General features: G+C 36.3%; 1 protein-coding gene across 3 annotated transcripts in view; it reads left to right on the forward strand.

The window, feature by feature from the left end:
• The window catches only part of SLC44A1 (solute carrier family 44 member 1), a 215,181-nt gene that overhangs the window by 110,706 nt on the left and 78,372 nt on the right, over positions 1–26,103 (forward strand). For all 3 annotated transcript variants that reach the window (XM_018052546.1, XM_018052545.1, XM_018052547.1), the window contains exons 5-11: positions 7,109–7,199; positions 14,479–14,648; positions 16,600–16,689; positions 20,950–21,089; positions 22,173–22,359; positions 23,937–24,102; positions 25,706–25,862. In XM_018052546.1, coding sequence (XP_017908035.1) covers positions 7,109–7,199; positions 14,479–14,648; positions 16,600–16,689; positions 20,950–21,089; positions 22,173–22,359; positions 23,937–24,102; positions 25,706–25,862 — 1,001 coding nt within the window. The remainder of the gene's footprint in view (positions 1–7,108; positions 7,200–14,478; positions 14,649–16,599; positions 16,690–20,949; positions 21,090–22,172; positions 22,360–23,936; positions 24,103–25,705; positions 25,863–26,103) is intronic.

Genomic DNA, 26,103 nt, shown 5'->3' on the forward strand with positions numbered 1-26,103 from the left:
TTTACTATCATTATTTTGGAAAACTCAAAATTGTATACATTGTATGGGATGGGTAGGAATCTTCCTCCCTCTGACACTAACTTCAGCTTTGCATGAAACTTTCATCTCAGCCCAGCCAGATCATCCGCTGGGCTCAAACCATGACAGATGGTGAAGGGAAGGGAAGATGATACCTGCTCAGATGTTCTTCCTCTTCCTCTCCCTCTTCTGATTGTGGTCCTACCACCACCTCTGGTCCATAGTCCACCGTTCACTTTACTCCACTGTCCCTGATGTTCAGCTTGGGCATTTGAGTCTGAATAGGCGAATCAGACTAAAGCTCTGTGTTTTGTTTCAACATATTTATAATACCTATTTGTGCTGTGCACAGCAGCATGTGCCATGCCCATGCTTTGCATGTCATTTTATTCTTTCCACATACAGTCTAAATTCTAAACAAAAGTTTAGAAATGAGAATAATCTGTAAGTTGAGGGCTGACTGCTTATTCTTAGTTGGTGCTGGTATTTTACATGGAATTCCGTATTATTTCTTGTATTACTCTTATCAAACTGTTATATCAATATTATTTTGTTTTCCCTAACACTGTAGTAAAATGGCTGGTTTCTTATTTTTCTTTTGTGTCCGGTTTATAGCTCTCCTACTTGAGTTCTTCTTCAATGTACTGTATCTTGTATAAATTCAGAGTGCTTTATGACCTGCCGTTTGGGCCATGTTCACATTTTGAGGTGAGCCATACGGATTGGTGCTTTCAGTGATCATTGGTGAAAATCATGAGAGAGTATGTGATCCATTCAGATAAAATATGTGAATAACTAACAAGCCTTTTGATTATTGTTATCTAATTGGTTAGTGTAGAGTTAGTATGAATAGGCAATCAGATTATTGTTTGCCTTTTTTTTCTTACCAGTCAGTTACTCTATAACTTAAACCACAGAATTAGTATGGATTCTTTTTTTTTAACTTTCACTGGAGTATAGTTGCTTAGTATGGATTCTTTTTGGCCACAGTATATCAAAAGATTGGTTATCATTTATAAATGAGTGAAATGAACAACTGTAGCAATTGATTTAATTGCCTCCAAATCAGAGATCATCAAGGGAGTCTTGACTGTTAAAAAGAGGGGGAAATTCTTAAGTTTAGTAATATAATACTAAGTAATTACTTTATTCAACAAATAATTAATTAGTACCCATTAAATATGTACCAGAAAGACAAAAACAAGGTATAGTCGCCATGTGTAAGGAGCTTGCGTTAGAGTAGACAGATAAACTTCTCTTTATCCTCTGAAATACAGTAGGAGTCTTGTACAAAGATGGCCAAAGTTAATTCCCTCAGCAGATATTTATTGTGTACCTAGTATGTGCCCATAGTGATCACAGATGCCATATCTCCAGCTAGTTAATAGTGCTTCTTGGGAATTGCAGATATGTCCATCCTTTTTATTGGTTACTAGAAATGGAAATTGGAAAATTGTCTTGCTCTTTTCTGGCATATAAATACAGAATGCTTTCCTACTTAGAAAGGAATTAAATTCATTGAATTCATATTCACGTCATTTGTTCTTAATAATAAAAACTTCTGCATTGAAAGATTTTCTTTTTTATTAACTACAATTTTCTAAACCATGTGTTTTAAGGACTATTTTTTTCCTCTTGGTGTATCCTAAAAATGTTATTGAGATAGTAAATCAAACAAAATTTTAAAATAAGAATTAGCCGCCAATGCCAACTCTTTATTTCAAATAATTTCATGTTTTAGACTAGTATTTTTTAACTAAGGGTGACTTTTGCACCTGCCACAGCTACCTCCTCCCTCTCCCCTGTCCAGGATGTTTTGTAGTGTCAGGAGACTTTTTTTTTTTTTGGTTGTCACAGTTGGGTGAGAGGTTACAGGGAGGCTGCTGGCATCTAGTGGACAGAGACCAGGGTTGCTGATAAACATCCTACAAATGCACAAGTCAGCTCCCTACAAGCAAGAACTGCCTGAGAATTGTGTTAATACCAAGGTTTAGAAATCCTGTTTTAGATAGTATACTTTGTAGTGAATGGTGAAAAGCATATATCATTATATATAACATATAACACCAAAATATAAGAGGTTAAAACAATTCTTTTTTGTTGTTGTTAATCAGGATATCTGTTTTATTCAACAGATGGCTTTTGAGTGCTGTCTGTGTGCCAGGAAATAGAAATTCCAGGTATTTTTTAGGCATAAGATCCCATTTCTCAAAGAGCTCACATTCTAAAGATAGAAATGATATGTAAACTAAAAAATTATAAAATAATATGTGTTTTATAATAGAGCTAAGAAGTAAATAGCTTTGTTTGGGTGCATCAGATAAGACTTGACGGAGGGGGTAAAGCTTGTAGTTTGTAGAAATTCCCCTCAAACTTGAACACTCTTTCAGATGCTAGTTAGGAAAGGACAGCTCAAGCAGAGGGACTAGCATGTGAAAAAGCCTGGAAGCTTGAGAAACCGCAAGAATTATAAGTAGTTTATTAATGAGCCTGGGGTTTTAGGTAGAAGCCTGCCTTAGGAGGGCCTTGAAGCCAAGGAGTTTGGAATTTGTCCTGAGAGCAGAGGTATAATAAACGAATCCTAAGTTTACTGAAATCATTCTGAAGGTTCTGTGCAGGATGGAGGTAAGAAACCCTCTGAGAGAGTAGTTTAACTGACCCAATAAGAGATCATGATGGTCTGAAATAACATAGATCTAGGACTTCCCTGGTGGCTCAGTGGTGAAGAATCCGCCTGCTAACGCAAGGGACACAGGTTTGATCTGAGAAGATCCTGTGTGCTGCAGGGCAGCTGAGCCTGTGTGCACAACTGCTGAGCCTGTGCACAGCAGCCACTGACGCCTGAGTGCCCTGGAGCCCGTGCTCTGCAACAAGAGAAGCCACAGCAATGAGAAGCCCGTACGTCGCAGCAAAAAGAAAGCCTGTGTGCAGCAACGAAGACCTAATGCAGTCAAAAACAAATAACTAAATAAAAATTATTTTAAAAAAATGACATAGAAAGGTCTGATTGTCAGGACTTGGTATCTTGAATCTCTTGAATAGTATGAGAAGACGTAAATGGAAGATGTAGATAAAGAAGATACAGAATGACTTCCATACTTCATCTTGGGAATTTTATGAATGGTAGAGCCATTACCTAGGGTAGATTTAAAACGGGAAAGGCAGAGCAGGTTTAGAGAGTGGGTGATGGAATCCAGTGGTCATGTATAGATGCGAGAGTTGGACTGTGAAGAAAGCTGAGCGCCAAAGAATTGATGCTTTTGAACTGTGGTGTTGGAGAAGACTCTTGAGTTCCTGGGACTGCAAGGAGATCCAACCAGTCCATTCCAAAGGAGATCAGCCCTGGGTGTTCTTTGGAAGGAATGATGCTAAAGCTGAAACTCCAGTACTTTGGCCACCTCATGCAAAGAGTTGACTCATTGGAAAAGACCCTGATGCTGGGAGGGTTTGGTGGCAGGGGGAAAAGGGGACGACAGAGGATGAGATGGCTGGATGGCATCACCGACTCAATGGACGTGAGTTTGAGTGAACTCTGGGAGTGGTGATGGACAGGGAGTCCTGGCGTGCTGCGATTCATGGGGTCGCAAAGAGTCGGACATGACTGAGCAACTGAACTGAACTGAACTGATGGAAAAAAATGTTTTTCAAACGTATTATCTTTGCAGTGTCTGTGAAATATACATTTTTTTCTCAGGAGCATGTTGAATACTTGTCTGATTATGATTATTAGGAAAGACACAGAAGAAGCATTGTAGGCTGCAGATAAAGAATTCTATTGCTTAGTTTGTCAGTGATCTCCTAAAAGCCCTTGGAAATATGACTTGCTTTTTTTCATCTGTAATGTTTGGAGCATGGTGATGGAAACATATCTCTTAGTGAAGTTGTTATAAGTGATATTGAGCTAAAAAATAAATAATTAACTATTATAAGACATTTGAAATATTTTAGTAGTTAACATTCTGGGGACTATAGCAACTGTTTACCAAGATAAATGCTTATATACCCAAGTTAGGTTCCTTATATCATTCATTCTGATGGCTTTTGAATAACATTGGCTGAGTTGCATGAATTGCCTCTGATATGGTTTTGATAAGCTTCTCTTCTTTGCTTTAGACTTTTCATTACTCTAGCACGGTATTTCCCTGTTTTTTGCAGTAGAAGAAAAATATTGTCTTGCTGTTTATAACCAAACATCTTATGTCTATACTTCTATTACAAAAAAATAAAATAAAATAGATACTACCTTAAGAGTTCACTAAAAATACATTAGCAATACACATGAAAAGAGAAACAATTGTAAAACATTGGCCATTTCTGGGTTGTTTTAATGTTCTTCATTGAGGCTTCTCTGTCCATCAGTCCTTTGAATAGGAAGCAATATAAGGTTTCTTCTGATTGTTACTACCAGCACATTGTAAAGATCTTTTTCCTTTAATCTATTTAGTACAGGATCTGTTTAGTACTGGCCTCTGTCCCAGAATACCAGCAGAGATAAGGCTATTATCCTTTCATTGAGCACTATCCTGGGAAAGTCTTTATAAAATTGAACTCTGTTGCACCTGCTGACCTCCTTTTTTAAAATGAAAAAAGGGTGGGGATGAAGATTATGTTCACTGAATTCAAATGGAGCAGTGTGTTTGACAGCACTGACACAATATGCTTTAGTTAGGGCCTTTCGTGTTGTGCAAATCAATTCCATCTTGGACTCTGAAAGAAGTAAGTTGACAATTCAGATCAGGAAGTTGATGGTCACATTGGGTGCTTGCCCTGCAATTACTGGCACAGAGGCTATTTTTTCTTGAGCAATTCTGTAATAGGACTCCAACTATTTTACAATTAATCTAAAGTGTTTGCTTGCCATGGCTGTCATATTTTCTCTAAAATTGCTATAAATAGTATCTAGTGGTATTACCTTTAAACATGAAAGCCTAATTTTAGAAGTTGGATGCTTAATATTCATTTTTAACTAAGTCATTAAAATGGAAGAGAATGATAGAAAACAATTTTAGAAACTTAGTTTCCTATTGAGTCTGTCTTAAGAGCTGCAGAATCTTGAAGAACAATGCCATGCAACTTTCAAGTATCTCTTTAAAATTATTTTACACTGCCCAGTTACCTGAGATATTTTGATATAAAGTAGATGCTACATGTATTTATGTAAATATGCTACTAAGCCCACATATTCAAACACTTAACAGGTTGGTTTGGGGGCAGCATTACTGATGTAGTGCAGGTTTGTGGCTTTCTCAAACTCTTTTGATTGAAAGTATAAGATGTAAATTGAAAGTATAAGATGTAAATGAAATAAACCTCTCCATTTTGTTGTCCCAACAAATCTTTTTTTCTGTATTCCATTCTAGTTCCTTCTCATGTCCTCACATGATGTTTTCACAATTAATTCAGTGTTAAAGTCTGCCTTCACATTATATTTTAAACATATTCCATGTGATACACTATAAAATCTCATTATTGCTATAATATAAATGCAAAGCCATTCTATTTGTATTTAATAATAAAGTATTTGCCCAAATTAGTAACCTAGTAAGAACTTCAATAATGAAATACAAACAGTTTACATGATATAATATAATTGGTCTGAGCAAAATTAGAACTAAAGCCTAAATGTCCCTAGCTAACAATGTCTTTGTACAATGAACTTTATCATAGTTGCCATATTGAAAAATTAGCATGTTGTTTGGATAAGACTTAATCAAGGATTTGGTGTACTGTATCCATCCAAATTATATATATATATATAAATGAAAGTGAAAGTCACTCAGTTGTGTTCAACTCTTTATGACCCTGTGGACTATTCTACAGGTGAAAATAATGGAGTGTGGGTAGCCATTCCCTTCTCCAGGAGATCTTCCTAGTCCAGGGATTGAACCCAGATCTCCCACATTGCAGGCAGATTCTAAGCAGATACCAACTGAGCCACCAGGAAAGCCCAAGAATACTGGAGTGGGTAGCCTATCCCTTCTCTGACAGATCTTCCTAACTCAGGGATCGAACTGGGGTCTCCTATAATGCAGACAGATTCTTTAGCTGAGCTACCAGGGAAGCCCATATATATATGTATGTATGTATTGGCCATGTAGTCAGAAAATAACCAATCTAAGACTGAATTTAAGCTGTTTTAAACTATCTGAAAACTGAGACTCTTTGATCAATTGATTGATTTGATCAGTTAGTTCTGTTTATTTACAGTTACTGTCTCATGCCTCTTACATAAGGAAAAAGTAATGTGTTATCTGAATACTATGTGCTATATGAAGTAATCTTCAATATTTAGTAGTAGAAAGCATAGGAAGGAGAGATGACATATGTAGTTGAAGAGGAGTTTTGTAGCCAGAGAGATCTAGGGTTTAATCCCAGCTTTACTGATTATTAGCTATGTCAGTTATTTACCTTATCGCTTAGCCTCTATTTTATCCTCTGTTAAGTGGGCTTAATAATGCCTGCCTAGTAAAGTTAAAGTAAATTATATAATTTATATATATGAGAGAGAAGAAGTTCACCCCACCAGCGAGTTCACAGCATGATGGGAGGAGGAAATGGGTCCTTTGCTCATCCCAACCGTTCTCTTGGGATGAGAAACCTGCATGGGGAACCGAACGAGCCTCACAAATGGGCTGGTTTCAGCCTAACCCTCAGAAGCACTAGGGCTGGCAAAAACTCTTGGTTTCTTCTGGAGAATTTTTATCATGTTAGTTTTTTCCATTGTTTGAAGACATTTCTGGACAGAGTTGGGTCAGTTACAATGAAAGTTGACTCTTTATAAAATTATATGTGTGTGTGTATGTTATATAGGGCCTTACATATGACACTCAGTGAAGATGCTCTAGTATTTACTGTTATTACCCTAATACTGTTAATTGAGCTTTGCATATAAGTTTCCAGAGAAGAGTCTGTTTCAAATGATTGAGGATCGATACTATTAGACCAAATCAAACTTTTATTAGTTCTATAATGTTTGAAAGTTGTATATGTTGAATTAATATTAACCTATAAAATAAAATTAAAATGAATTTAGAAAAGAATTTATTCAGACTCTGTTCTGCTAGCTAACATATAGCTTTTCTTTCAACAGGCTCAGCACTATGCAGCTATGACCTAAAGCCTTCTGAATATGCATCATCAAAAGCAAAAGGTCTTTGCCCCAAACTACCTGTTCCAGCGAGGTAAATTTTATTGTATTTCATTAACTTGTAACTTTTGTTTTTGTAGGTAGGTTTTAAACTGTATATGTTGTGAGAAAAGAGTGACTTGATGATACCTGTTGCCCAGTTTCAGTACTTTTACAATTTTTAAAGAAGTAATAGAAATGACAACATGAATTTCACATTATTTTAAAGTACACACATACACACAGGCAAACAACATTTCTCGTTCTCAAATACTTTAAATTTCTTTGGGGGGCTCACTTCAAGAAATTTTTTTAATTAATTAATTTATTTATTTCTTGGCCACGCCTAGTGGCATGTGGGATCTTAGTTCCCCTACCAAGGATTGAACCCATGCACCCTGCAGTGGAAGGGCAGAGGCTTAACCATGGGACCACCAGGGAAGTCCCTCACTTTTTTAATGTCATAGTTTTCAAGTATAGAAAGCTGTTGATACTATAAAACTTATAGCAAAATTTGGAAGTCAGGTCTCACAGTTTCAAAAGATTCTTTGAAGTTTCTTTGAAGTTGATCATCCTAACTGGTATTATTTTTAAATTACCCTTATAAATTTAAAAATATGCCAGTGATTAGTCTCCATACTTTAATTCTGGCTATATCCTGTAGGTACTTTCTCTGTAATAAGCTGTTTGTCCTAATCAACAAACATTTATTGTTAAGTACCTACTATATGTAATGGATACAAACAAAGAAATATTGTTTATTTGAAAGAATTTTAAAATTTGGGGCCATGTCACACAGATTTGGGCTTCTGGGGTTTTAGTTCCCTGACCAGGGATCAACCAAGGCCTTTAGCAATGAGAGCATGAAGTCCTAACCACTGGGATGCCGGGGAATTCCTTAGATATTTCTTTTATCTTTTCTATTTTTTTGGACAGATCTCAGAGTAGTTTTAAGTGAGGCAAATTTTAAAATTATAAATTGATTTTTTAAAAAAGGAAATAGCTTCTCAAGCACTGTAGAATATATCTTCAGAATTAGGTATATACTATTTGGAGTATATCTGATCTTAAGAACCTTAGCATATATCACTAACCATGTATGACATGAATATTTCCCAGGGATACTGAGTCAAAACCACTTTTTATTGTATCTTAGTATATTATAGAAAGCTATTGGTTAAAATTCTTATCTTATGTCACCTTTCTTTCAACTGACTTAGGGGTATTACTTATGCTTCATTAACTTGAATTTGAAATTTTCTGTTGAAAAGTTGACAAGGACATATTAATTGATTTCCTGCTCTTTTAGTTTTGTCAAGTTGCTGTTGAAGTTAAAATTTAAAGCCTACAGACGTAAAAACAATGGGACTGTTTTAAAAGATACTAAATAGGAAGGACCTACAAATTATCTGCTTAGACCAATAGGTAGGGAGACTCCAGTCATGAAAATTGAGAATATTAGGGAGGCTGTGACAATAAAGAAAAGAGAAAATTATCAATGTAAAAATAAGAAAAGCTCTGTTCTCTTATCTACTCAACTGCTAACGCCTATTTTAAATGCATATTTGAGTATAGAGTCACTATTTTAAGGCATAAATATAATAGGTATGAAAAAGCCGTGGTATGAGAGTGAAGTTGCCTGCTCTAGTATAATACACGTGGGTTTAGGGGAGAGGGCAGTTCATACTGCATATCCTTCTGCACCTCTGACCTCTGACTCTACCATGTTGAGGACTCCCTGTTCCTGGTTATGCTGGGTGATCCAGTCTTGGCTGCATACTCACGGATGTCTCATGTACAGCATCCTAAAAGCATTCACTAGGACAGAAAACATAGAATTAGGGGCTTGAATGTTAGAGATGGACAGGCTTGGTAGCATGGTTATCCACTAATGTCTTAGTAATCCAAGATGCAATGATAAATCTATACTGTCTGAAAACTGCTTATATAAATGTTTATACATTATTTAAAGATCCTCATGTTTTACTTAGGAGAAGGCAATGGCACCCCACTCCAGTACTCTTGCTTGGAAAATCCCATGGGCGGAGGAACCTGGTAGGCTGCAGTCCATGGGGTCGCTAAGAGTCGGACACGACTGAGCGACTTCACTTTCACTTTTCAGTTTCATGCATTGGGGAAGGAAATGGCAACCCACTCCAATGTTCTTGCCTGGAGAATCTCAGGGACGGGGGAGCCTGGTGGGCTGGCGTCTATGGGGTCGCACAGGGTCGGACACGACTGAAGCGACTTAGCAGCAGCAGCAGCAGCATGCTTAACTTATGTTAGTAGTTTACAATCTATCACTTTTGTCTGAACTCACCTTTTTGGAAAGTAAATGAGAAGAGATAATTGACAGAAGGAAGGCAAATCAAGACCTTGTACATAGTAAATCTAGTATCTGGAAAGCAAAGTCAAAGGATCAGAAAACAATAAATTTGTTTTAATAAAAAATTTAGGTCACTACCCTGTTTCACACATAGATACCAAATCTCCAAAGATGAGTAAGATCTAGTCTCTGTCCTTAAAAAGAGTAGGGACTATGATTGACTTTTTTATACGTACTAACACTTCTGACTAACACTAGGCAAACCTGTGATGCAGGCATATGGCTCTCAGCATAAACAAGTCTGTTAAGCTCTTAGTAAACCAAGTTTCCTCATATATAAAGTGGAAATATCAATACCTCTTGCATGAAATTGCTGTAAGAATTAAATAAGATACTATGTGTTAAATTGTGCTTGGTGTTTGGCTCAGAGTATTATCTATATCAACGTCTAAAACCTTCCCATCTCCTCATCCGTCCTGGGTACTCAGGAACTTTCTGCAGATGAAGGTAGTGTCTATTTTAAAGAAAAACAGTGGTAAACTAATTTGCAGTGAAACACTAGTGCCACACAATTGCCAAATGGTTACTCTTCCTAAGAGCTTTTGAATTTTACAAACCAGTGCCTAGAAAGGGCCATATTGTATCCAGATTCAGAACTCTGTTGGTGATATGCTGAACATGGTAGCCATATGGAGTTCTAGCCAGCCTATATATTTATAATGCTTAAAGTTCTGAGTATAGCTAGAGAAAACTGCAGTACTAGAAACAGAGTTCATAACTTCAGCTTATTCATCAAACAAACATTTATTTTGTTACTTTCAGATGCCAGAAAGGACACTAAGTGTTGGAGAATTAACATGATACAGAACTAAGAAACTAATAGTCATGAAAAAAAATACTATATATCTATATTTTTAAGTGAAGATCAAGGTGAATTAACACTTACAAATCATCTATTGGGTATCAAGCACTGTTTTAAGTTTCTCGTGTTATCTCATTGAACTCTCTCAAAACCCTGTAAGGATATTGTCCCTTATAAGAGAAAGGTTAGATAGATTGCTCGAAGTCACACAACTAACTGTTGAGAATCAGAATTTGAATTTAAGATCTTGTAAAGTCTATACCACAGTTAGTTTGAAGTGGGGGAAAGGGAGTATAGAAATGAAAGAGGAGAGAAAAGAAAAAAAATGAAACATGAACATCACTGCATAGTGCCATTAGATTCTTGATTACTTATTTCCTGCCTTTGCTATGCTATAGAGATATTGCCAGAACCTTTTTTAATTGTTTTATTTCTTAAAAAGAATTTAATTAGAAATCAAGTGTAATGGCTTATTTATAACCTGGAGGTTTGAAATAGTTGTGTGAGGTGCAGACTTCCATCTTATGAAGGAAGGCATATGTTTGTCATCATACTTTGATGGAGCTCATTAACTGTGATAATCTGGACTTAAAGGCAGATAAATGGCAATATGTTTGCCAAGGTAAGATACAGTTTTCTTATGAGTGGCTAATTTAAAAAATCTTTAAAAGACTCATTATAAATTCATTTGTTCTTGTTGACTAATGTTTCAATAATGTGAAACAGCATCAGTTAGTTCCTAATGGGATGACATTGACTTCTTAAAGATTCAATATTCTGTGGGCTTGAAAAGGTAGAAGACTTTCTATAAACAGAATTCTTTATGCTTTTCCTCTTAATTAAGAAGCACAGAGTGTGTCATTTGGGTTAGACACTAAAGTAGAAATGATCTCATGTACTAGGCTCTCCGAAGTGTAATTTTTCTGAGAGATATACAAAATCAGATAGCTCGTCTTAAATTCATTATATCACATGGGATTTAAGTGGTAAAATATAAGACAAACCATTTCAATGCCATGATTACTTATAATTTTTAAATAGTAAAGCAATTCAAGTATTAAAAACTTGTGACTGGTCAAGTTGTTTTTGTTTGGGAAAGAGTTGAATTGAGAATAAAGAATGACAAAGGAATCTAATACTTTTTATTTTGAAGCTAAGTATTTAATTTCATTTTTGCTGTTGTGTCCAAATGTTATCTTCTCTTCTGTTTGCCTTCTATTTCTTTTATTCTGTAACACTAGATTTACCTGTTATTCCTTACCACAAGAACAGTCTTTGACCATTTTGACCATCAGATAGACAATGTAGTTAATCAGCTTGTGCTATTTTTATACCTTTAATTTTAGAGCTGTCAGATTTTTTTTTTAACTGACATAGATTGAATTATAAAGCAACAAGCTGTTGTTACTTTACTCCACTTCTTTGAAGGATACTTATAAAAGTATTCTTTCTAATTGACCAAGTGTTTATATACAGTATACAAATGACTTGAAAGGGTAAGTTCAGAGCTGATATCACTCAGCTTTTCCCCTTAAATAAAAATGAAGGCTTAGAATTTTAAGACTATAATTCTTCCCTTTTCAAATCAGCTATCCTCGTTTTAAGTTTGAAAAGCAGAAAAAAGCTAAAGCTACTGGGCATCCTGCTTATATTAATTTAGAATCATTGACTTGTGAGTAACATGATGATGAAGATGATGTGAAAAGACTTACAGAGATCTTACTCCTACCCTTTCAGCTGACAGATGGAGGGACAGAAAAGCAGAAAGACATAGTGACCTGCAGCTATATAATATTAGGAGAATCACCCAGGGCTTCTAAACCCAAGTCCAGTTTCCTTTGTCACAGGTTCCACTCCCTTTTGGAGATGATGTGTATTTCTATCTGATTATAAAAAATATATCAACATCCTGTTAGGATATGGGAGATTTAGGAGGAGCCACTTCTTGGCAGAGTGTGAGGTTTATGGGTACATGACAGGAAAAAGGAAAATGGGAGTAAGACCAAGAAAATTGGTGGAAATTACAAACAGAACATCAGTGTTCTTAGGTGGATGTATTTTATGTTCAAGGTTGGAGGCAGGTGAGTTAAACAGAGTTGACATCAGAGATTTTAGGATAATAAATAAAGCAGATGAAGATGTAGACATTCATAGACCAGAGAGGACTTTAGTTTTGAAGGATAGAGAACCAGGCTTAAAATATGGTTAGAAGTCCTTAGACAGGGACATTAACCTGGCAAGGACAGTATCAGGAAAAAAGCAGTTGTAGGTCACAACACAGTTGTTAGTTTAAAGGTTTCTGTCCCAGGTTAGTCTCCACTGAGTAAGAACTTGTTAATGTTTTTTGATTCTTAAAGTATTTCTAACTAAATCTATTTTATCTAAAAGCAATCTATAACTTAATATATTTTCAAATCATTAATGAAACAACTTTTGATCAAAAAATGGTGACTTACATACCTGTAATTCAAGCATAATCAGAATGCTCTGGCTTTCTGCAGTTTGTGTCAAAATATCAAATCTTTGGCATTGTCTTTCACCAACACCATTTGGAGGTATATACAAATACACCCACATTTGTATTTGGAAGCAGTTTTAAAAAATAAGCATGCCTATCATTGTCATTTTTGGATATATTTTACTCTAAAGCATAAGTAAGATAAGGCTAGATCTTTAAAATTACATTATTTTATTGCTCCATAAAGTTTAACAGCATGGAAGATGTTTATTCTTACTCCCAATGGTGCTCATGTACCAATATTGAAGGAAAATCAATATATAGTTCACTTATATTCTTACTTCAAAAGATGCATTCTTACTGTTTTTTGAGGAAGGAAACAAAAACAGTGTTTTGCTTCAGGTCATACAAAGTTGCTTTGCTGAGATTAGAGACTTCTGGAATTTGGTGCTCAACCATGTAATCTGTTCACCAATTTGACCAAAATACAGTACCAGTCAAGAATGAGAACACACTTACATCAGTCCAGTCAAAAAAGTTATGTTAGAACCATGACTGAGAGTCCTATACATAATTCTGAAAATGCGGGATTCATGTTAGTAATGACTAAATTTTAACTTAATGCACGTGTAAATATGTGTTGTGCATAGGGACACATGTGGGCTCTTTTAGAATTCGAACAAATTGTAACTGAGGGCATGTTCATAGAGCTTTGCTTAAAATCTCTCATTAATTAAATGCACACATGCTTTCAGAAGCTAAAATAGAACCATGTTATAACAAACTATACTTCTACCATGCTTTATACATAGCTATGTTCCTTCACAAGTAAGAGCTGCAGTCAGTATAAACCTGATATAGTTGATTCATTTTTGGACACAAATAATCTCCTAATAATAATAACATATAAAAAGAAAAGAAAATAGTCCATAATCCCATGAATATAACAAAGCAGAGATTTTTCTTTAGAGTTTTTCCCCGTTCTCATTCTTAGATCTTTAATACAGAGATGTAATTATCACATTAGATATAAGGTTTTCATTTTTTTTCCTTGTATTGTTATAAGTTCTTCCATATGCTAGCATTCATAGTTATTGTTTCAAACAGCTGCGTATTCTGCTGTATGTTGATGCCTTGGTATGACTACTTTGTATGAGTTATTAAACTGGTGCCTCAAATACCTTTTTTAATCTAAGGTTTTGTATGTTGTTCTGATAGAGCAAATACTCTATTAATGGTGGCACATTTCAAGCAAAAGTATATGCTTTTTTATTTTTAAATAGCTTATGGCAAAAATTAATTTTGAGTTCAATAAAGTATATGTTTGTAAGTTTTGTCATCTGCCTCTTGATTGATAGATGTGTAGGCCGAGGAGGTTAAGTGTTTGGTTTTGTTTTTGGTAGTTGTGTATGTGTGTATATGTGTGTGTGTTTCTTTTCAGAAGGGGAGGGTAATGTCTTCTGTTGGAATATGCACTCCACCCTCTTTGATAAGCTTGTGGTAAGATTTGCATCACGCCCCATGACAGTCATCTTCATAGCATTAAGCTCACAGCTCTTAGCTCCCATATGATGTGTGGAGGGTGGAGTGTATTGCAGTCATATTCACCTTTCATTTGTGTGTTTGATGTGGCATTTATATTAAGTAGGAGTAATTTTTTTTCTGATTTTTTTTTCTTGTGTCACCAGTGCACCTATTCCATTCTTCCATCGCTGTGCTCCTGTGAACATTTCCTGCTATGCCAAGTTTGCAGAGGCCCTGATCACCTTTGTCAGTGACAATAGTGTCTTACACAGGCTGATTAGTGGAGTAATGACCAGCAAAGAAATTATATTGGGACTTTGCTTGTTATCACTAGGTAATTGTTTTTCTCATTATTAGCTATTACATAGTATTACAGTAGAAGACTGTTCTTTTAACCAAAATATGAATACTGCTGGGGATACTTGTAAATTGTTTAACTTCCCATAGCCAAAATAATTGTTTCAGATTATATATAGTTATAAGTATACACATATTTTTAAAGGAATATATATATATATCTGAAACTCATTTCCCTTCTTTTTCTCTCATTGGAGAAAACTGGTATATTCCCAAACATTGGTTACTAAGTCTATAATAACATTTAGTATGATAATAGGAGGCTTCTTTTAATGAGTCAGCACCCCTTTGTTTTTACTTATGATTCCAAAAGGCTTACTTGCTTATAAAAAGAGGTTATATATTCTCATATATTTCCATCAAAACCCATAAATTTCTGATAGGTTACATTTGGATTATACAGTTTTTTCATTGATACAATTAATGTTACTGTATTGCTGGAAAAATTAGGAACTCTCCACTTGTTAGCCAGTGAGGTTTTTGGTCAATAAATAGGTAATAAAATAAATAAATAAATGTGATTTTCAAGTTTTAAGTTCCCTATATTATCCTAGAACTGTATGTAGCCATATCAGAATTTATAGACTTTTTTATATGGAAGAAGTGAACTGTAGTAGGAACCAAAGAACTATTTCGTTATATATGTAAAATGAGTGTTTATGCCTGTTAACACCAATTATAGTCATTGAGAAGACTAGCTGTATTTCTGTCTTGTCATTAGAGAGTATTTTCTTTTTGCTTAGGTAGTACTTGACTCAGTTGAAATAATGCTGTCCATATGAAAAGCTATTTCTGTGATATTTGAAACGCTCCCATCTGTTTTTGGTTCCTGTACATTTATTGCAAATGTGAGTACCTCAATAACATTACCTAGTCACAGATCCCAAACATTTAGTTGGCTTTGCAAATGGCCCAAGAAAACTTGACTATTAGTCTAGCCTTATGTAAAAATTATTTGATTTCTGAAATAGTTGAATACTTGAACCAAGAAAAAAAAAATCCAAACCTAGAAATGTAGTGCTGATAATGTTGTTAAATCGTTGGAATTCCATTTTTTATTAGAATAGTTTTCTTTTTGAGGTTTAAGATCTTTATTCATTTGTTTGTGAAACAAGACTTTAAATAATTAGAGATAAACAAATTATGATTTCAGAAATTAATTTCCCTATGCAAGGGTTAAATCCTCTCAGTTTTTTGTTTTGAGATTTTTTCACTCAAGATTTTGTCACATTGGGGTGGGTATAGGAGTTGGCTAAATAACTCAACTAAGCTTTGCTCCTTTTTGAAGAGCTTCTCAATCAAGACTCCTGACCCCAGTTGAGAAGTAAGGTCAGGAATTTTGACTTCAGTAGTTTTCAGGGTATTATTCTATAGAGTCAGACCACATCTTGGAGTTTTAGAGGAGAAAAAAACAGAAAAAGATAATATACCATCTGACTTGTTGGCTAAAACAAACATCCGAGAAGTTGGTCCTGAAACGCATAGATGGCACAAGGGAGTGTAGCATTTAATTTAACTGATCTCTGTCTGTGTTTGGTAATTTTCTGGTCACGAACATGGCATGACATTCTCTGCACTTTGTGTGTTGCCATTTCTGTTTGCATGCAAGTTCTGATGTCTTCCCGTGGTGAATCCATAACAGTTCTGTGCTGTCTTTGAATCACCATATGCATTTGCATGTATTCTGTTCTGTCGTTTATCAAGCCACAGTTAAGTGCTTTTGGTTTTAAGTGATGCTGTTCAAGTGACACAAGTACTCAAGTCCAAATATAAAAGCAGCCAATTTCCATTCTTACCAAAAATTGGGGTCATGAACTTGTCAATAGCAACAAATTATTTTCCCTAGGAGAAAACAATTGAAAGAGTTTCTCTTTGTATTTTCTAATGGTTTCAAATGATATTCTGTGTGTCCTTTATCTTCCCTACAGTTCTGTCCATGATTTTGATGGTGATAATCAGGTATATATCGAGAATACTTGTGTGGATCTTAACATTTCTGCTCATCCTGGGTTCACTTGGTAAGCTACTTTTTCCTTTGTCACCCCTGATGTCATCTGTTTCAGTTTCCCTTAAATTTATGCTTCCTTCTTTTGTTTTCCCTCTCTCTCTTTGCTGTATGAATTATGTTTTCTCTGGTTATTTTCACCCTTGCTTTGGATAGTATACATTGTATTTTTACTTCTGCAGTTGGTAACCTATACATTTTCAGAAAATATTCTTCAGTCTAGAATTCTATGATTTTTAAAGGCCGAAAGGAAGCAGTATTTGTTGAGTCCTTCTCCCCTTAAATTTAGCATAAACTTTTCTACCTTTCTAATTCTATTTCTTCTGCCCATTTGCACTTTTTGTCTCTTATTAAATAATTTGAGTGTTTATGTTCAGGTTATTATTAAAGTTAAAATATTATTTGTTGTGTTTTTTTTTAAGGCTTTTGCTTACTTGTGCCTTAAGAGTCTCCTTACTTGGTTTTAGCGATAACTGCTGGTCCTGTTTTTATTTTTTATTAGAGTATAGTCAATTTACATTGTGTTGGTTTCAGGTGTACAGCAGAGTGATTCAGTTATTCTGCTCCTATTTTTATAAAAGTCTGTTCTTGAGTTCTTAATTTCAATTCATATTTGTTCTGACTAGAATCTGAGTTCAGTAATTTATTCATGAAGGACTTGCAGGGTTGTATATATTCTGAATTCTTGGTTATCTAAGATTGCCTTTGTCATCATATGTCAATGTAAAATTGTTGCACATAAAATTCTTGAGGTACAATATGTTGCTTTATATCTATACTTTATTTCAGAGAACTTTGACATCAGGCTAAGTTTGTTCCTTTGCCCATAACCTGCCTGACTTACCAGATGCTTATGTAATTTTTAACTTACAACTTAAAATTTTTGTCTAGTTCAGAATCTTAACTAAGTTTGCCTATGATCTCTTTTGGGAGGATCTTTTTTAACTTTGAAAAGTTTTCTTTATTTCTGTGTTTGATTATTATTTCTATTCTAGTGGTTTTTGACTTAAGATTCTTGTCATTCTCCAGTCATCTACCAAATTAGCATTTTTAGTCCTTTTGTTGTTTTCTTTACATTCAGGAAGAACTCTTCAAGTTTATCTGCTCTATCACTGATTGAGTTTTCCTCGGTAGCACTTCTGTACTTGATTACTTAATTTTGTTATTCCAGTTTCATCTAATTTGTAGTTCTTCCTTCTCTCAACCATCATACTTTTCATTTCAGTTTGTAGCCTTCAAATCTAATTGTGTGCTGGATGATGTCTTAGTCATTTTGGACTGTTGTATCAAAGTACCATAGCCCTATAAACCATAAACATTTATTTCTCAAAGTTGTGGAGGTTGGAGCGTACAAGATCAGGGCACCAGCAGATTTGGCATCTGAAGGCTGACTTCCTGTTTCCAGCCATCTGATTGCTGTCCTCACATGGCAGAAGAGGGATAGGAGCTCCTTGAGGTCTCTTTTATAAAAAGGGCACTAATCCTATTCATGAGGGCTCCACTCTTATGACCCCTTCATCTTCTAAAGGCACCACCTCCAAATACCACCACAGTGAGGATTAGGATTCAGTAGATGGATTTTGGGGACACATAAGCATTCAGTTCATATCAGATAAATAGCTTTTAGAATAAAAGTAGATTTGAATCCTATCTGTTGTTCAATTGCTCAGTTGTGTCAGACTCTTTGCAACCCCATGGACTGCAGCATGCCAGGCTTCCCTGTCCTTCACCATCTCCTGGAGTTTGCTCAAACTCATGTCCATTGAGTCGGTGATAGACTAGCTCTAGCTTGAATCCTAGCTCTCCCACTTACCAGATATCTGGCATTTGGCATGCTATTGAACTTCCCTAAATTTTCAGTTTCACCATTTGTAAAGTGGCACTGATAATACCCACTTAATAGCATTGTAATTAAATGTGGTTACATCTGTTTGTGCTAATTCCTGGCACAAGTTTAAATGGTTAATAAATGATATCTACTGTGGATGTTACTAACAATGTCCTTAATGTCCTAACAATTATCTTATTCTATGTATTTTCCTGTAACTTCAGCCTTTCTCTCAACTTTTTCTGTTTAGAGAGAATGTATTTTATTCCTGTTTTTGAGGATATTAAATAGTTTTCCAGGCAATTTTCTTTCAAGATTCCAAAATGGAAGTAGTATTTCCCTTTCTCAGAAACATTTTCCATAGACTCAGTTGTTTTGCTTACTCATCTTCAGTAGAAGAAAAACTCATGCTTAGTATTTGCTTACAAATACTAAGGAATTTCCCTTTGACACTATTCACTCTTGACTTGAGTGCAGATGAGTTGAGTTGATTTGCATAGACCTTCAGTTCAGTTTAGTTCAGTTCAATTGCTCAGTCGTGTCCGACTCTTTGCGACCCCATGAATTGCGGCACTCCAGGCCTCCCTGTCCATCACCAAATCCCGGAGTTCACTCAGACTTGCATCCATCAAGTCAGTGATACCATCCAGCCATCTCATCCTCGGTCGTCCCCTTCTTCTCTTGCCCCAATCCCTCCCAGCATCAAAGTATTTTCCAATGAGTCAACTCTTCACATGAGGTGGCCAAAGTACTGGAGTTTCAGCTTTCGCATCATTCCTTCCAAAGAAATCCCAGGGTTGATCTCCTTAGCCCAGTGCTTCTCTCTCAGGCATTTCTCTTGTTCACCTAGATATATATATCTACTCTGAATCTCCCATTTCCTTACCACAGCCTACAAGGCCTTACAGTATGATCTGGAAGCCAGCTCCTGCTCTACCCACATCTGTTATCACTTTTTCCATTGCTCATTGCTGTGGCTATAATGGCCTCTTACTTTCTCTCCTGCTAGGCGTAGCCCCATCTCAGCACCTTAGAACTTACTATTCCTTCTTGCCTGGAACACTCTTTCCTTAGTTTCATAGATTTGTTTTCTCCCTGTCTTTGACTCTTTTGCTCAGATATCATCTCACCCCAGAGAGGACTTAGTTACCCATCATATATAAAATTGTACTGCTTTCCCAACACTAACACTTCTATCCCTCTTACTAAGCAGCTTTTTTTTTTAGGTTTAATATACTGTGGTTTTGGTTGTTTCCTTATTTTTTTTGTTCCCCCCAAACTATATAAGCTCCAGGAGAGATGATGTTGGGGGCTTGGTTTTTTACTGCTCTGTCCTCTGTCCTCAACTCCTGGGGGTTTTCCCAGGTGGCAAAGTTAGTAAAGAGTCTACCTGCCAATGCAGGAGACACCAGAGTCGTGGGTTCGATCCCTAGGTCTGGAAGATCCCCTGGAGTAGGAAATGACAACCCATTCTGGTATTCTTGCCTGGGAAATCCCATGGACAGAGGAGCCTGGAAAGCTACAGCCTATGGGGTCACAAAAGAGTCAGACATGACTGAGTATGCATGCATGCAGGCCTTAACCCCTAGAACAGTAGATGCTGTGGGCACTCAGAATATACCGAATGAATTGAATGAAGGTGTCTGATGCAGCTCTCTTATTTGGATGCAGTTATGCCTCCCTCTTCAATCTAGAATCTCTGAGCAAGTGATAGAGATAAAAAGTCGCATTTCTAGTGCCCACTGCTATCAAGCTGTCAAAGATTTCCTTTGTTCCTACCTATGGTAGGAACTACTCATTTGATCTTCATTTATTCATAGTACGAATATTTTATCAACTATGTGAGTGTGTCAATCACTAGGCACTGGGTTATTGTACAGCAAAGAAGATCTTTGCCTTCCTCAACTTCATTGCTGATATTTTTTTAAACTTTCGTTCTTTTTTTTTTTTTAATTGGTCACAAAACTGTGTGACATGTGGGATCTTAGTTGCCCAACCAGGGATCTAACCCATGTTCCCTGCCTTAGAAGTGTGGAGTCTTAACCACTGGATCACTGGGGAAGTCCCTTCATTGCTGATTTCTATGCCCTTTACTTGCTTTCCACACACTCCTTAGCTTAAACAAATGCTGAGGCTCTCATCAGTGACCAGTGCCTCTCAGGGGTATCTGTCCTTGCTGGGCTCTCTCTCAGCTTCAGAATTGATAATATAGTTAAAGGAAGTTCATTTGATACAGTTAAAGATTTGTAAGTGCGTAATGTGGAAGATGATAGCGGAGTCATTGGAGTTCCCCTTTGCTGGCAAGAAGTGACAACCACACACCTCCCAGCCAAATGGATTGTTGCTGTTAGTCCATGGTGAGGTGTAGGAAGGGTCTAGAAAACTGAGGATTCATGGTACACATTGTCTTGTGCTAATTATTGCAAAATTGTTTCCTGTCTCCAGGTGGCACAGGTGTGCTCTGGTGGCTGTATGCAAAGCAAAGAAAGTCTCCCAAAGAAACGGTTATTCCTGATCAGCCTCAGGTAGCTGAGGCCAATCTTCGGGCCCTCCTCATCTATGCCATTTCAGCAACAGTGTTCACGGTAAGTACAGGCCTTGGTGTGTCTTTCAGGTTTATGTTTTATTTATAGACCATTAATGAAGCAGAAACTTACCCCTAGCTATTGCAAGCCTACCCTTGATCACTGTCAGGTTAAATCTCTGTCCCGTGGGGTATGACCTCCTCAGAAGTCTTCAGAGGCTTCTCTAATTGATGGGTGCTGTTTGATATGACATTTTGTTCTGCACTGTCTGCTTTTTGAGAGGGAATGTTCACCTAGAATATTAATTATCATTTTCTAGGAAGAACATATATCTTACTGTCATGAAATAATGTAACTATTTTTTAAAAACAGTTCTCTTTATTATAGAAAAGTATATTAAGAAATAAGCCATCTCATGTCATTCTGTTTTTCACTAATTATTTTCCCATTTTATTTCCTTTTAAACTTTTAACAACATTATTCCAAAAATAGAGATGAGCTTCACTAGTATAATTACTATACTAATTACAGTAAAATTATTAATTAACATGGTTCAGTAATCTATATTTATATTTTGGGTTTATCTCCCTCTCATATCTGATAAAAGGGGAAAAAAAATCTCAGTTTACTTCTTGGAGCAATCCCAAGCTTTTCATTGAGCATTAGAAACTAAAAATAAAGCCGCTATAAAACCATTGTGCTGTCATTGTGCAAATACTTATTAATCATCTTTTAAGTACATTTCTCTGTGCCAAGTGCCAGGGCAGAGTGGGGAGTGAATAAGTTTGACATGAACCCTGCTCTTAAGGAGCTCATGATCCAATAAGGGAGAGGACGTACAAATACCTGTGCTTTTGTGATCATAGCATATGGTCTTCTCCCCAGTTTACAAAATTTTATGAGTCTCATCCTGATGACAAGCGACATGTTTTGATTTGTAATGAGTAGGAAATGGAAAAGTAGCATTCTAGGATGAATAATAATTTAGAAATTCTTCTATGTTTACCTTTAGAGGACATTTTCAGTAAATAATGAAAAATGATAAGTGGAATTAAGAGTTATGTTAAAATTTTTCCACCATCGTTTCCGTTTTTACCACTTAAAACAGCAGCTTGAACCTTCCTGTCCATTTTCTGCATACAGGTTATCTTGTTCCTGGTCATGCTGGTGATGCGCAAGCGGGTTGCTCTCACCATTGCCTTGTTCCACGTGGCTGGCAAGGTCTTCATTCACTTGCCGCTGCTAGTCTTCCAGCCCTTTTGGACTTTCTTTGCTCTTGTCCTGTTTTGGGTGTACTGGATCATGACACTTCTGTTTCTTGGCACAGCCGGTAAGAAGACATGTTGCTGCTTTCTTATAGCAATGAAACTGATTTGCATTAAAATATTTTAAAACATCAGAGAAATATAATTCTTAAGACATTTATCAAGTAAGGTCTGATAAGCCATCAGAAATAACAGAGGTTATGGCTCTTCAATAACACATTACCTTTTTACAGATGAACTTACTTAGCAGAAATAGACTTAGAGAACTAACTAATGGTTGCCAGGGGTGAGAATGTGGGGAAGGGATAGTTTGGGAGTTTGGGATGGACACATGCACACCGCTATATTTAAAATGGATAACCAAGAAGGACCTACTCCATAGCACAGGGATATATTATATGACAGCCTGGAGGGGAGGAGAGTTTGAGGGGGAACGGATACGTGAGTTCGGATGGATGAGTCCTTTCACTGTTTACCTGAAACTATCACAACATTGTTAATCTGCTATACCCCAATATAAAAAGGAAAGTTAAAAAAATAATAATAACACATTCCCCATTCATGATATTTAGATCTTCCCAGCAAAGTGAGTCTAAACCAGGTAGGGCCTGAAATCATATCCAGTTTTGAGATGGTTGTGGATTTGAAGTAGGCTCCTGTACTGACTCAGACATTAGATTCATTCTGAGTTGAACCAATGAATGCAGTGCTCCTCTGGAGTTGCCTCAAACTCCAGTGACAGCCAAAGATCAGCCTGCCTCCTTGGGATTTTCTAGTTTGGAAATGACCTGAATCTATATAGAGCTAGCGGTGATACAATTCATAGTTAGATGCTCAGACTTACTTGTAGCCATACTTAATATCAAAAGGTTGCTGCTGCTGCTAAGTCGCTTCAGTCGTGTCCAACTCTGTGAGACCCGATAGATGGCAGCCCACCAGGCTCCCCCATCCCTGGGATTCTCTAGGCAAGAACACTGGAGTGGGTTGCGATTTCTTTCTCCAATGCATGAAAGTGAAAAGTCAAAGTGAAGTTGCTCAGTCGTGCCCGACTCTTAGTGACCCCATGGACTGCAGCCTACCAGGCTCCTCCATCCAAGGGATTTTCCAGGCAAGAGTACTGGAGTGGGGTGCCATTGCCTTCTCCAATATCAAAAGTTATGTATGTCTAAATGGAATTAATTGGGAAGAGTGGTATAAGGATAATAAGCGTATATATAACTTCTCTGGTCATTCAACACACCACCAATTCAAAATAATATTAATTTCTGTACTTTGCTAATTTTATATCTGTAATTATGGGGCAAGTAATAGCTCTTTAAGAAAACTAAAGTGTTGGAAAATTCATAACTAAACTAAATAGCTGATAATGTGGTAAGAATTATATTCAAACAGCAACTTTTAAAAGCTATATATGTTGCCTTTGAGGAAAACAAAATGCTTGATTTTTCAGTGTTCTGCTATACAACTTTTGAAGTGATAATTATTTTTGTCCCTTAATGAAATAACACTGTGATCATAATGCCAGTGGTTTGGGGGTAGGGATATATTGTTGGAAATTAGCTTAATCTCCTAGATTTAATAGCCATGTTTTTTTGGTTTATACTTTATGTACTTCTTCTTTCCTTCTTTGATATTTTCCTAGGTAGTGCTGTTCAGAATGAACAAGGCTTTGTGGAGTTCAAAATGTCAGGGCCTCTGCAGTACATGTGGTGGTACCATGTGGTGGGCCTGATTTGGATCAGTGAATTTATTTTAGCCTGTCAGCAGATGACTGTGGCAGGAGCTGTGGTGACCTACTATTTTACTAGGTGAGAATTTATACTTGTCAGAAAACTTAAGTTGTAACAACATGGATGGACCTAGAGGGTATTATGATAAGTGAAATAAGTCAGGCAGAGAATGTCAGATACCTGTATGATTTCACTTACATGTGGAATCTAAAAAACAAAACAAATAAACATAACAAATAGACTCATGTGAAATAGACTCAAATGAAAGTCGCTCAGTTGTGTCTGACTCTTTGCAACCTCACGGACTATACAGTCCATGGAATTCTCCAGGCCAGAATACTGGAATAGGTAGCCTTTTCCTTCTCCAGGGGATCATCCCAACCCAGGGACTGAACCCAGGTCTCCGGCATTGCAGGTGGATTCTTTACAGCTGAGCCACAAGGGAAATGCAAGAATACTGGAGTGGGTAGCCTATCCCTTCTCCAGCAGATCTTCCTGACCCAGGAATCGAACCAGGGTCTTCTGCATTGCCAGTGGATTCTTTACCAACTGAGCTATCAGGGAAGCCTCATAGATACAGAGAAAAATCAAGTGACTGCCAGAGGAGGGGTCGAGGCTGTGAGTGAAATAGGTGAAGGAGATTAAAATGTACAAACTTCCAGTTACAAAAACGAATGATGATGGGGATGAAAAGTCTCACATGGGGAATATGGGTGATAATATTGTGATCATTTTGTATGGTGACAGATGACAACTAGACTTATTGTGGTGATCGTTTGTAACGTGTAGAAATAGTGAATCACTGTTATATATGCAGAGCTAACAGTATTGTAGGTCGATTATACATCAATTAAAAAAAAAAGCAAGGGGAAAAGAAAGAAAACTTAAGATAATCTAAGTGATTATGCCTGAAGGAAATGGAACTGAGGCTGATAAGAGCTTAATTTCTTTAAGAAGTAAGTGGAACTCAATATGACAAAATGTGTAGTTGATAATTTTGTGAGGTAGGAAAATGGGATGTTATTATTTTATTCTTTATTCTCTCCTGTAACTTTCTTAAAAAATTAATTAGAATAGCAAGTCATGCTACACTTAAATTACATTTATCAGAAAAATAAATCTAGTTAGTGTGTTATGTATTGGGTTGGCCAAGAAGTTCTTTTGGGTTTTTCCACATAAGGTGGTATGGAAAAAGCTGAGTGAACTTTTTGGTCAACCCAATATTTTTACTTATATAAGGATCTAGCAAAGGTTAACAAGTCTTTAATTTGTATGGATCAGAAAAGGTGTTGTGACTTCCTTTCCTAATTTCGGAGCTAACTATGCACTACAGTAGGCCTGACAGTTTTCCATTAAAATGAGGTGCCAAGTCTAACATCTTTCTATATTCCATTATCTGATTATGTAATTACCACCGTAACTGTTTATTAGTAAGAGCTTTCAAAGCAGTTTTATTTAACTTAAAATATTAGAGCATAAGAATGCCATGAAACTACCGTAAAGAAATGAGACATTAATTTTACATGATACATCTGAAGCACTTGTAGTTTCTTTGCTATTTTGCCATAGAACTAGAATAAAGGAAAATGAACTAATTTTTCACTCTTTTTTGAACTAAATCTTTTCTATGTTTCTATCCTGGTCAAGCCTTTAATTGTCTTTTTGGTCATGTTTTAAACAGGGATAAAAGGAATTTGCCATTTACACCAATTCTGGCATCAGTGAATCGCCTTATTCGTTATCACCTTGGTACTGTGGCAAAAGGTTCTTTCATTATCACGTTAGTCAAAATTCCACGAATGATCCTTATGTACATTCACAGTCAGCTCAAAGGAAAGGTAAGGAAAAATCTTTTCTGGACTTTTTGTGGGCACATTCCAGATCTCAGTTCTGCACGTAGCAAAATTCCCAATGATATTAAGTCCAAGTGTGAATGCTTTCTTCCATGTCCTTGCCAAGTGGAATCTAATTCAGTCCCCTTATCTCCCACTCTCGTACTCTATATGCTCTGGCAAAATTTATCTAATCACAGGTTTCCCCAAATATCCTGTGCTTCTATTCCTCTGTGTGAATTCACAC

The sequence above is a fragment of the Capra hircus genome, chromosome 8 (genome assembly GCF_001704415.2).
Source record: "Capra hircus breed San Clemente chromosome 8, ASM170441v1, whole genome shotgun sequence".
In the NCBI taxonomy this organism is placed as follows: domain Eukaryota; kingdom Metazoa; phylum Chordata; class Mammalia; order Artiodactyla; family Bovidae; genus Capra; species Capra hircus.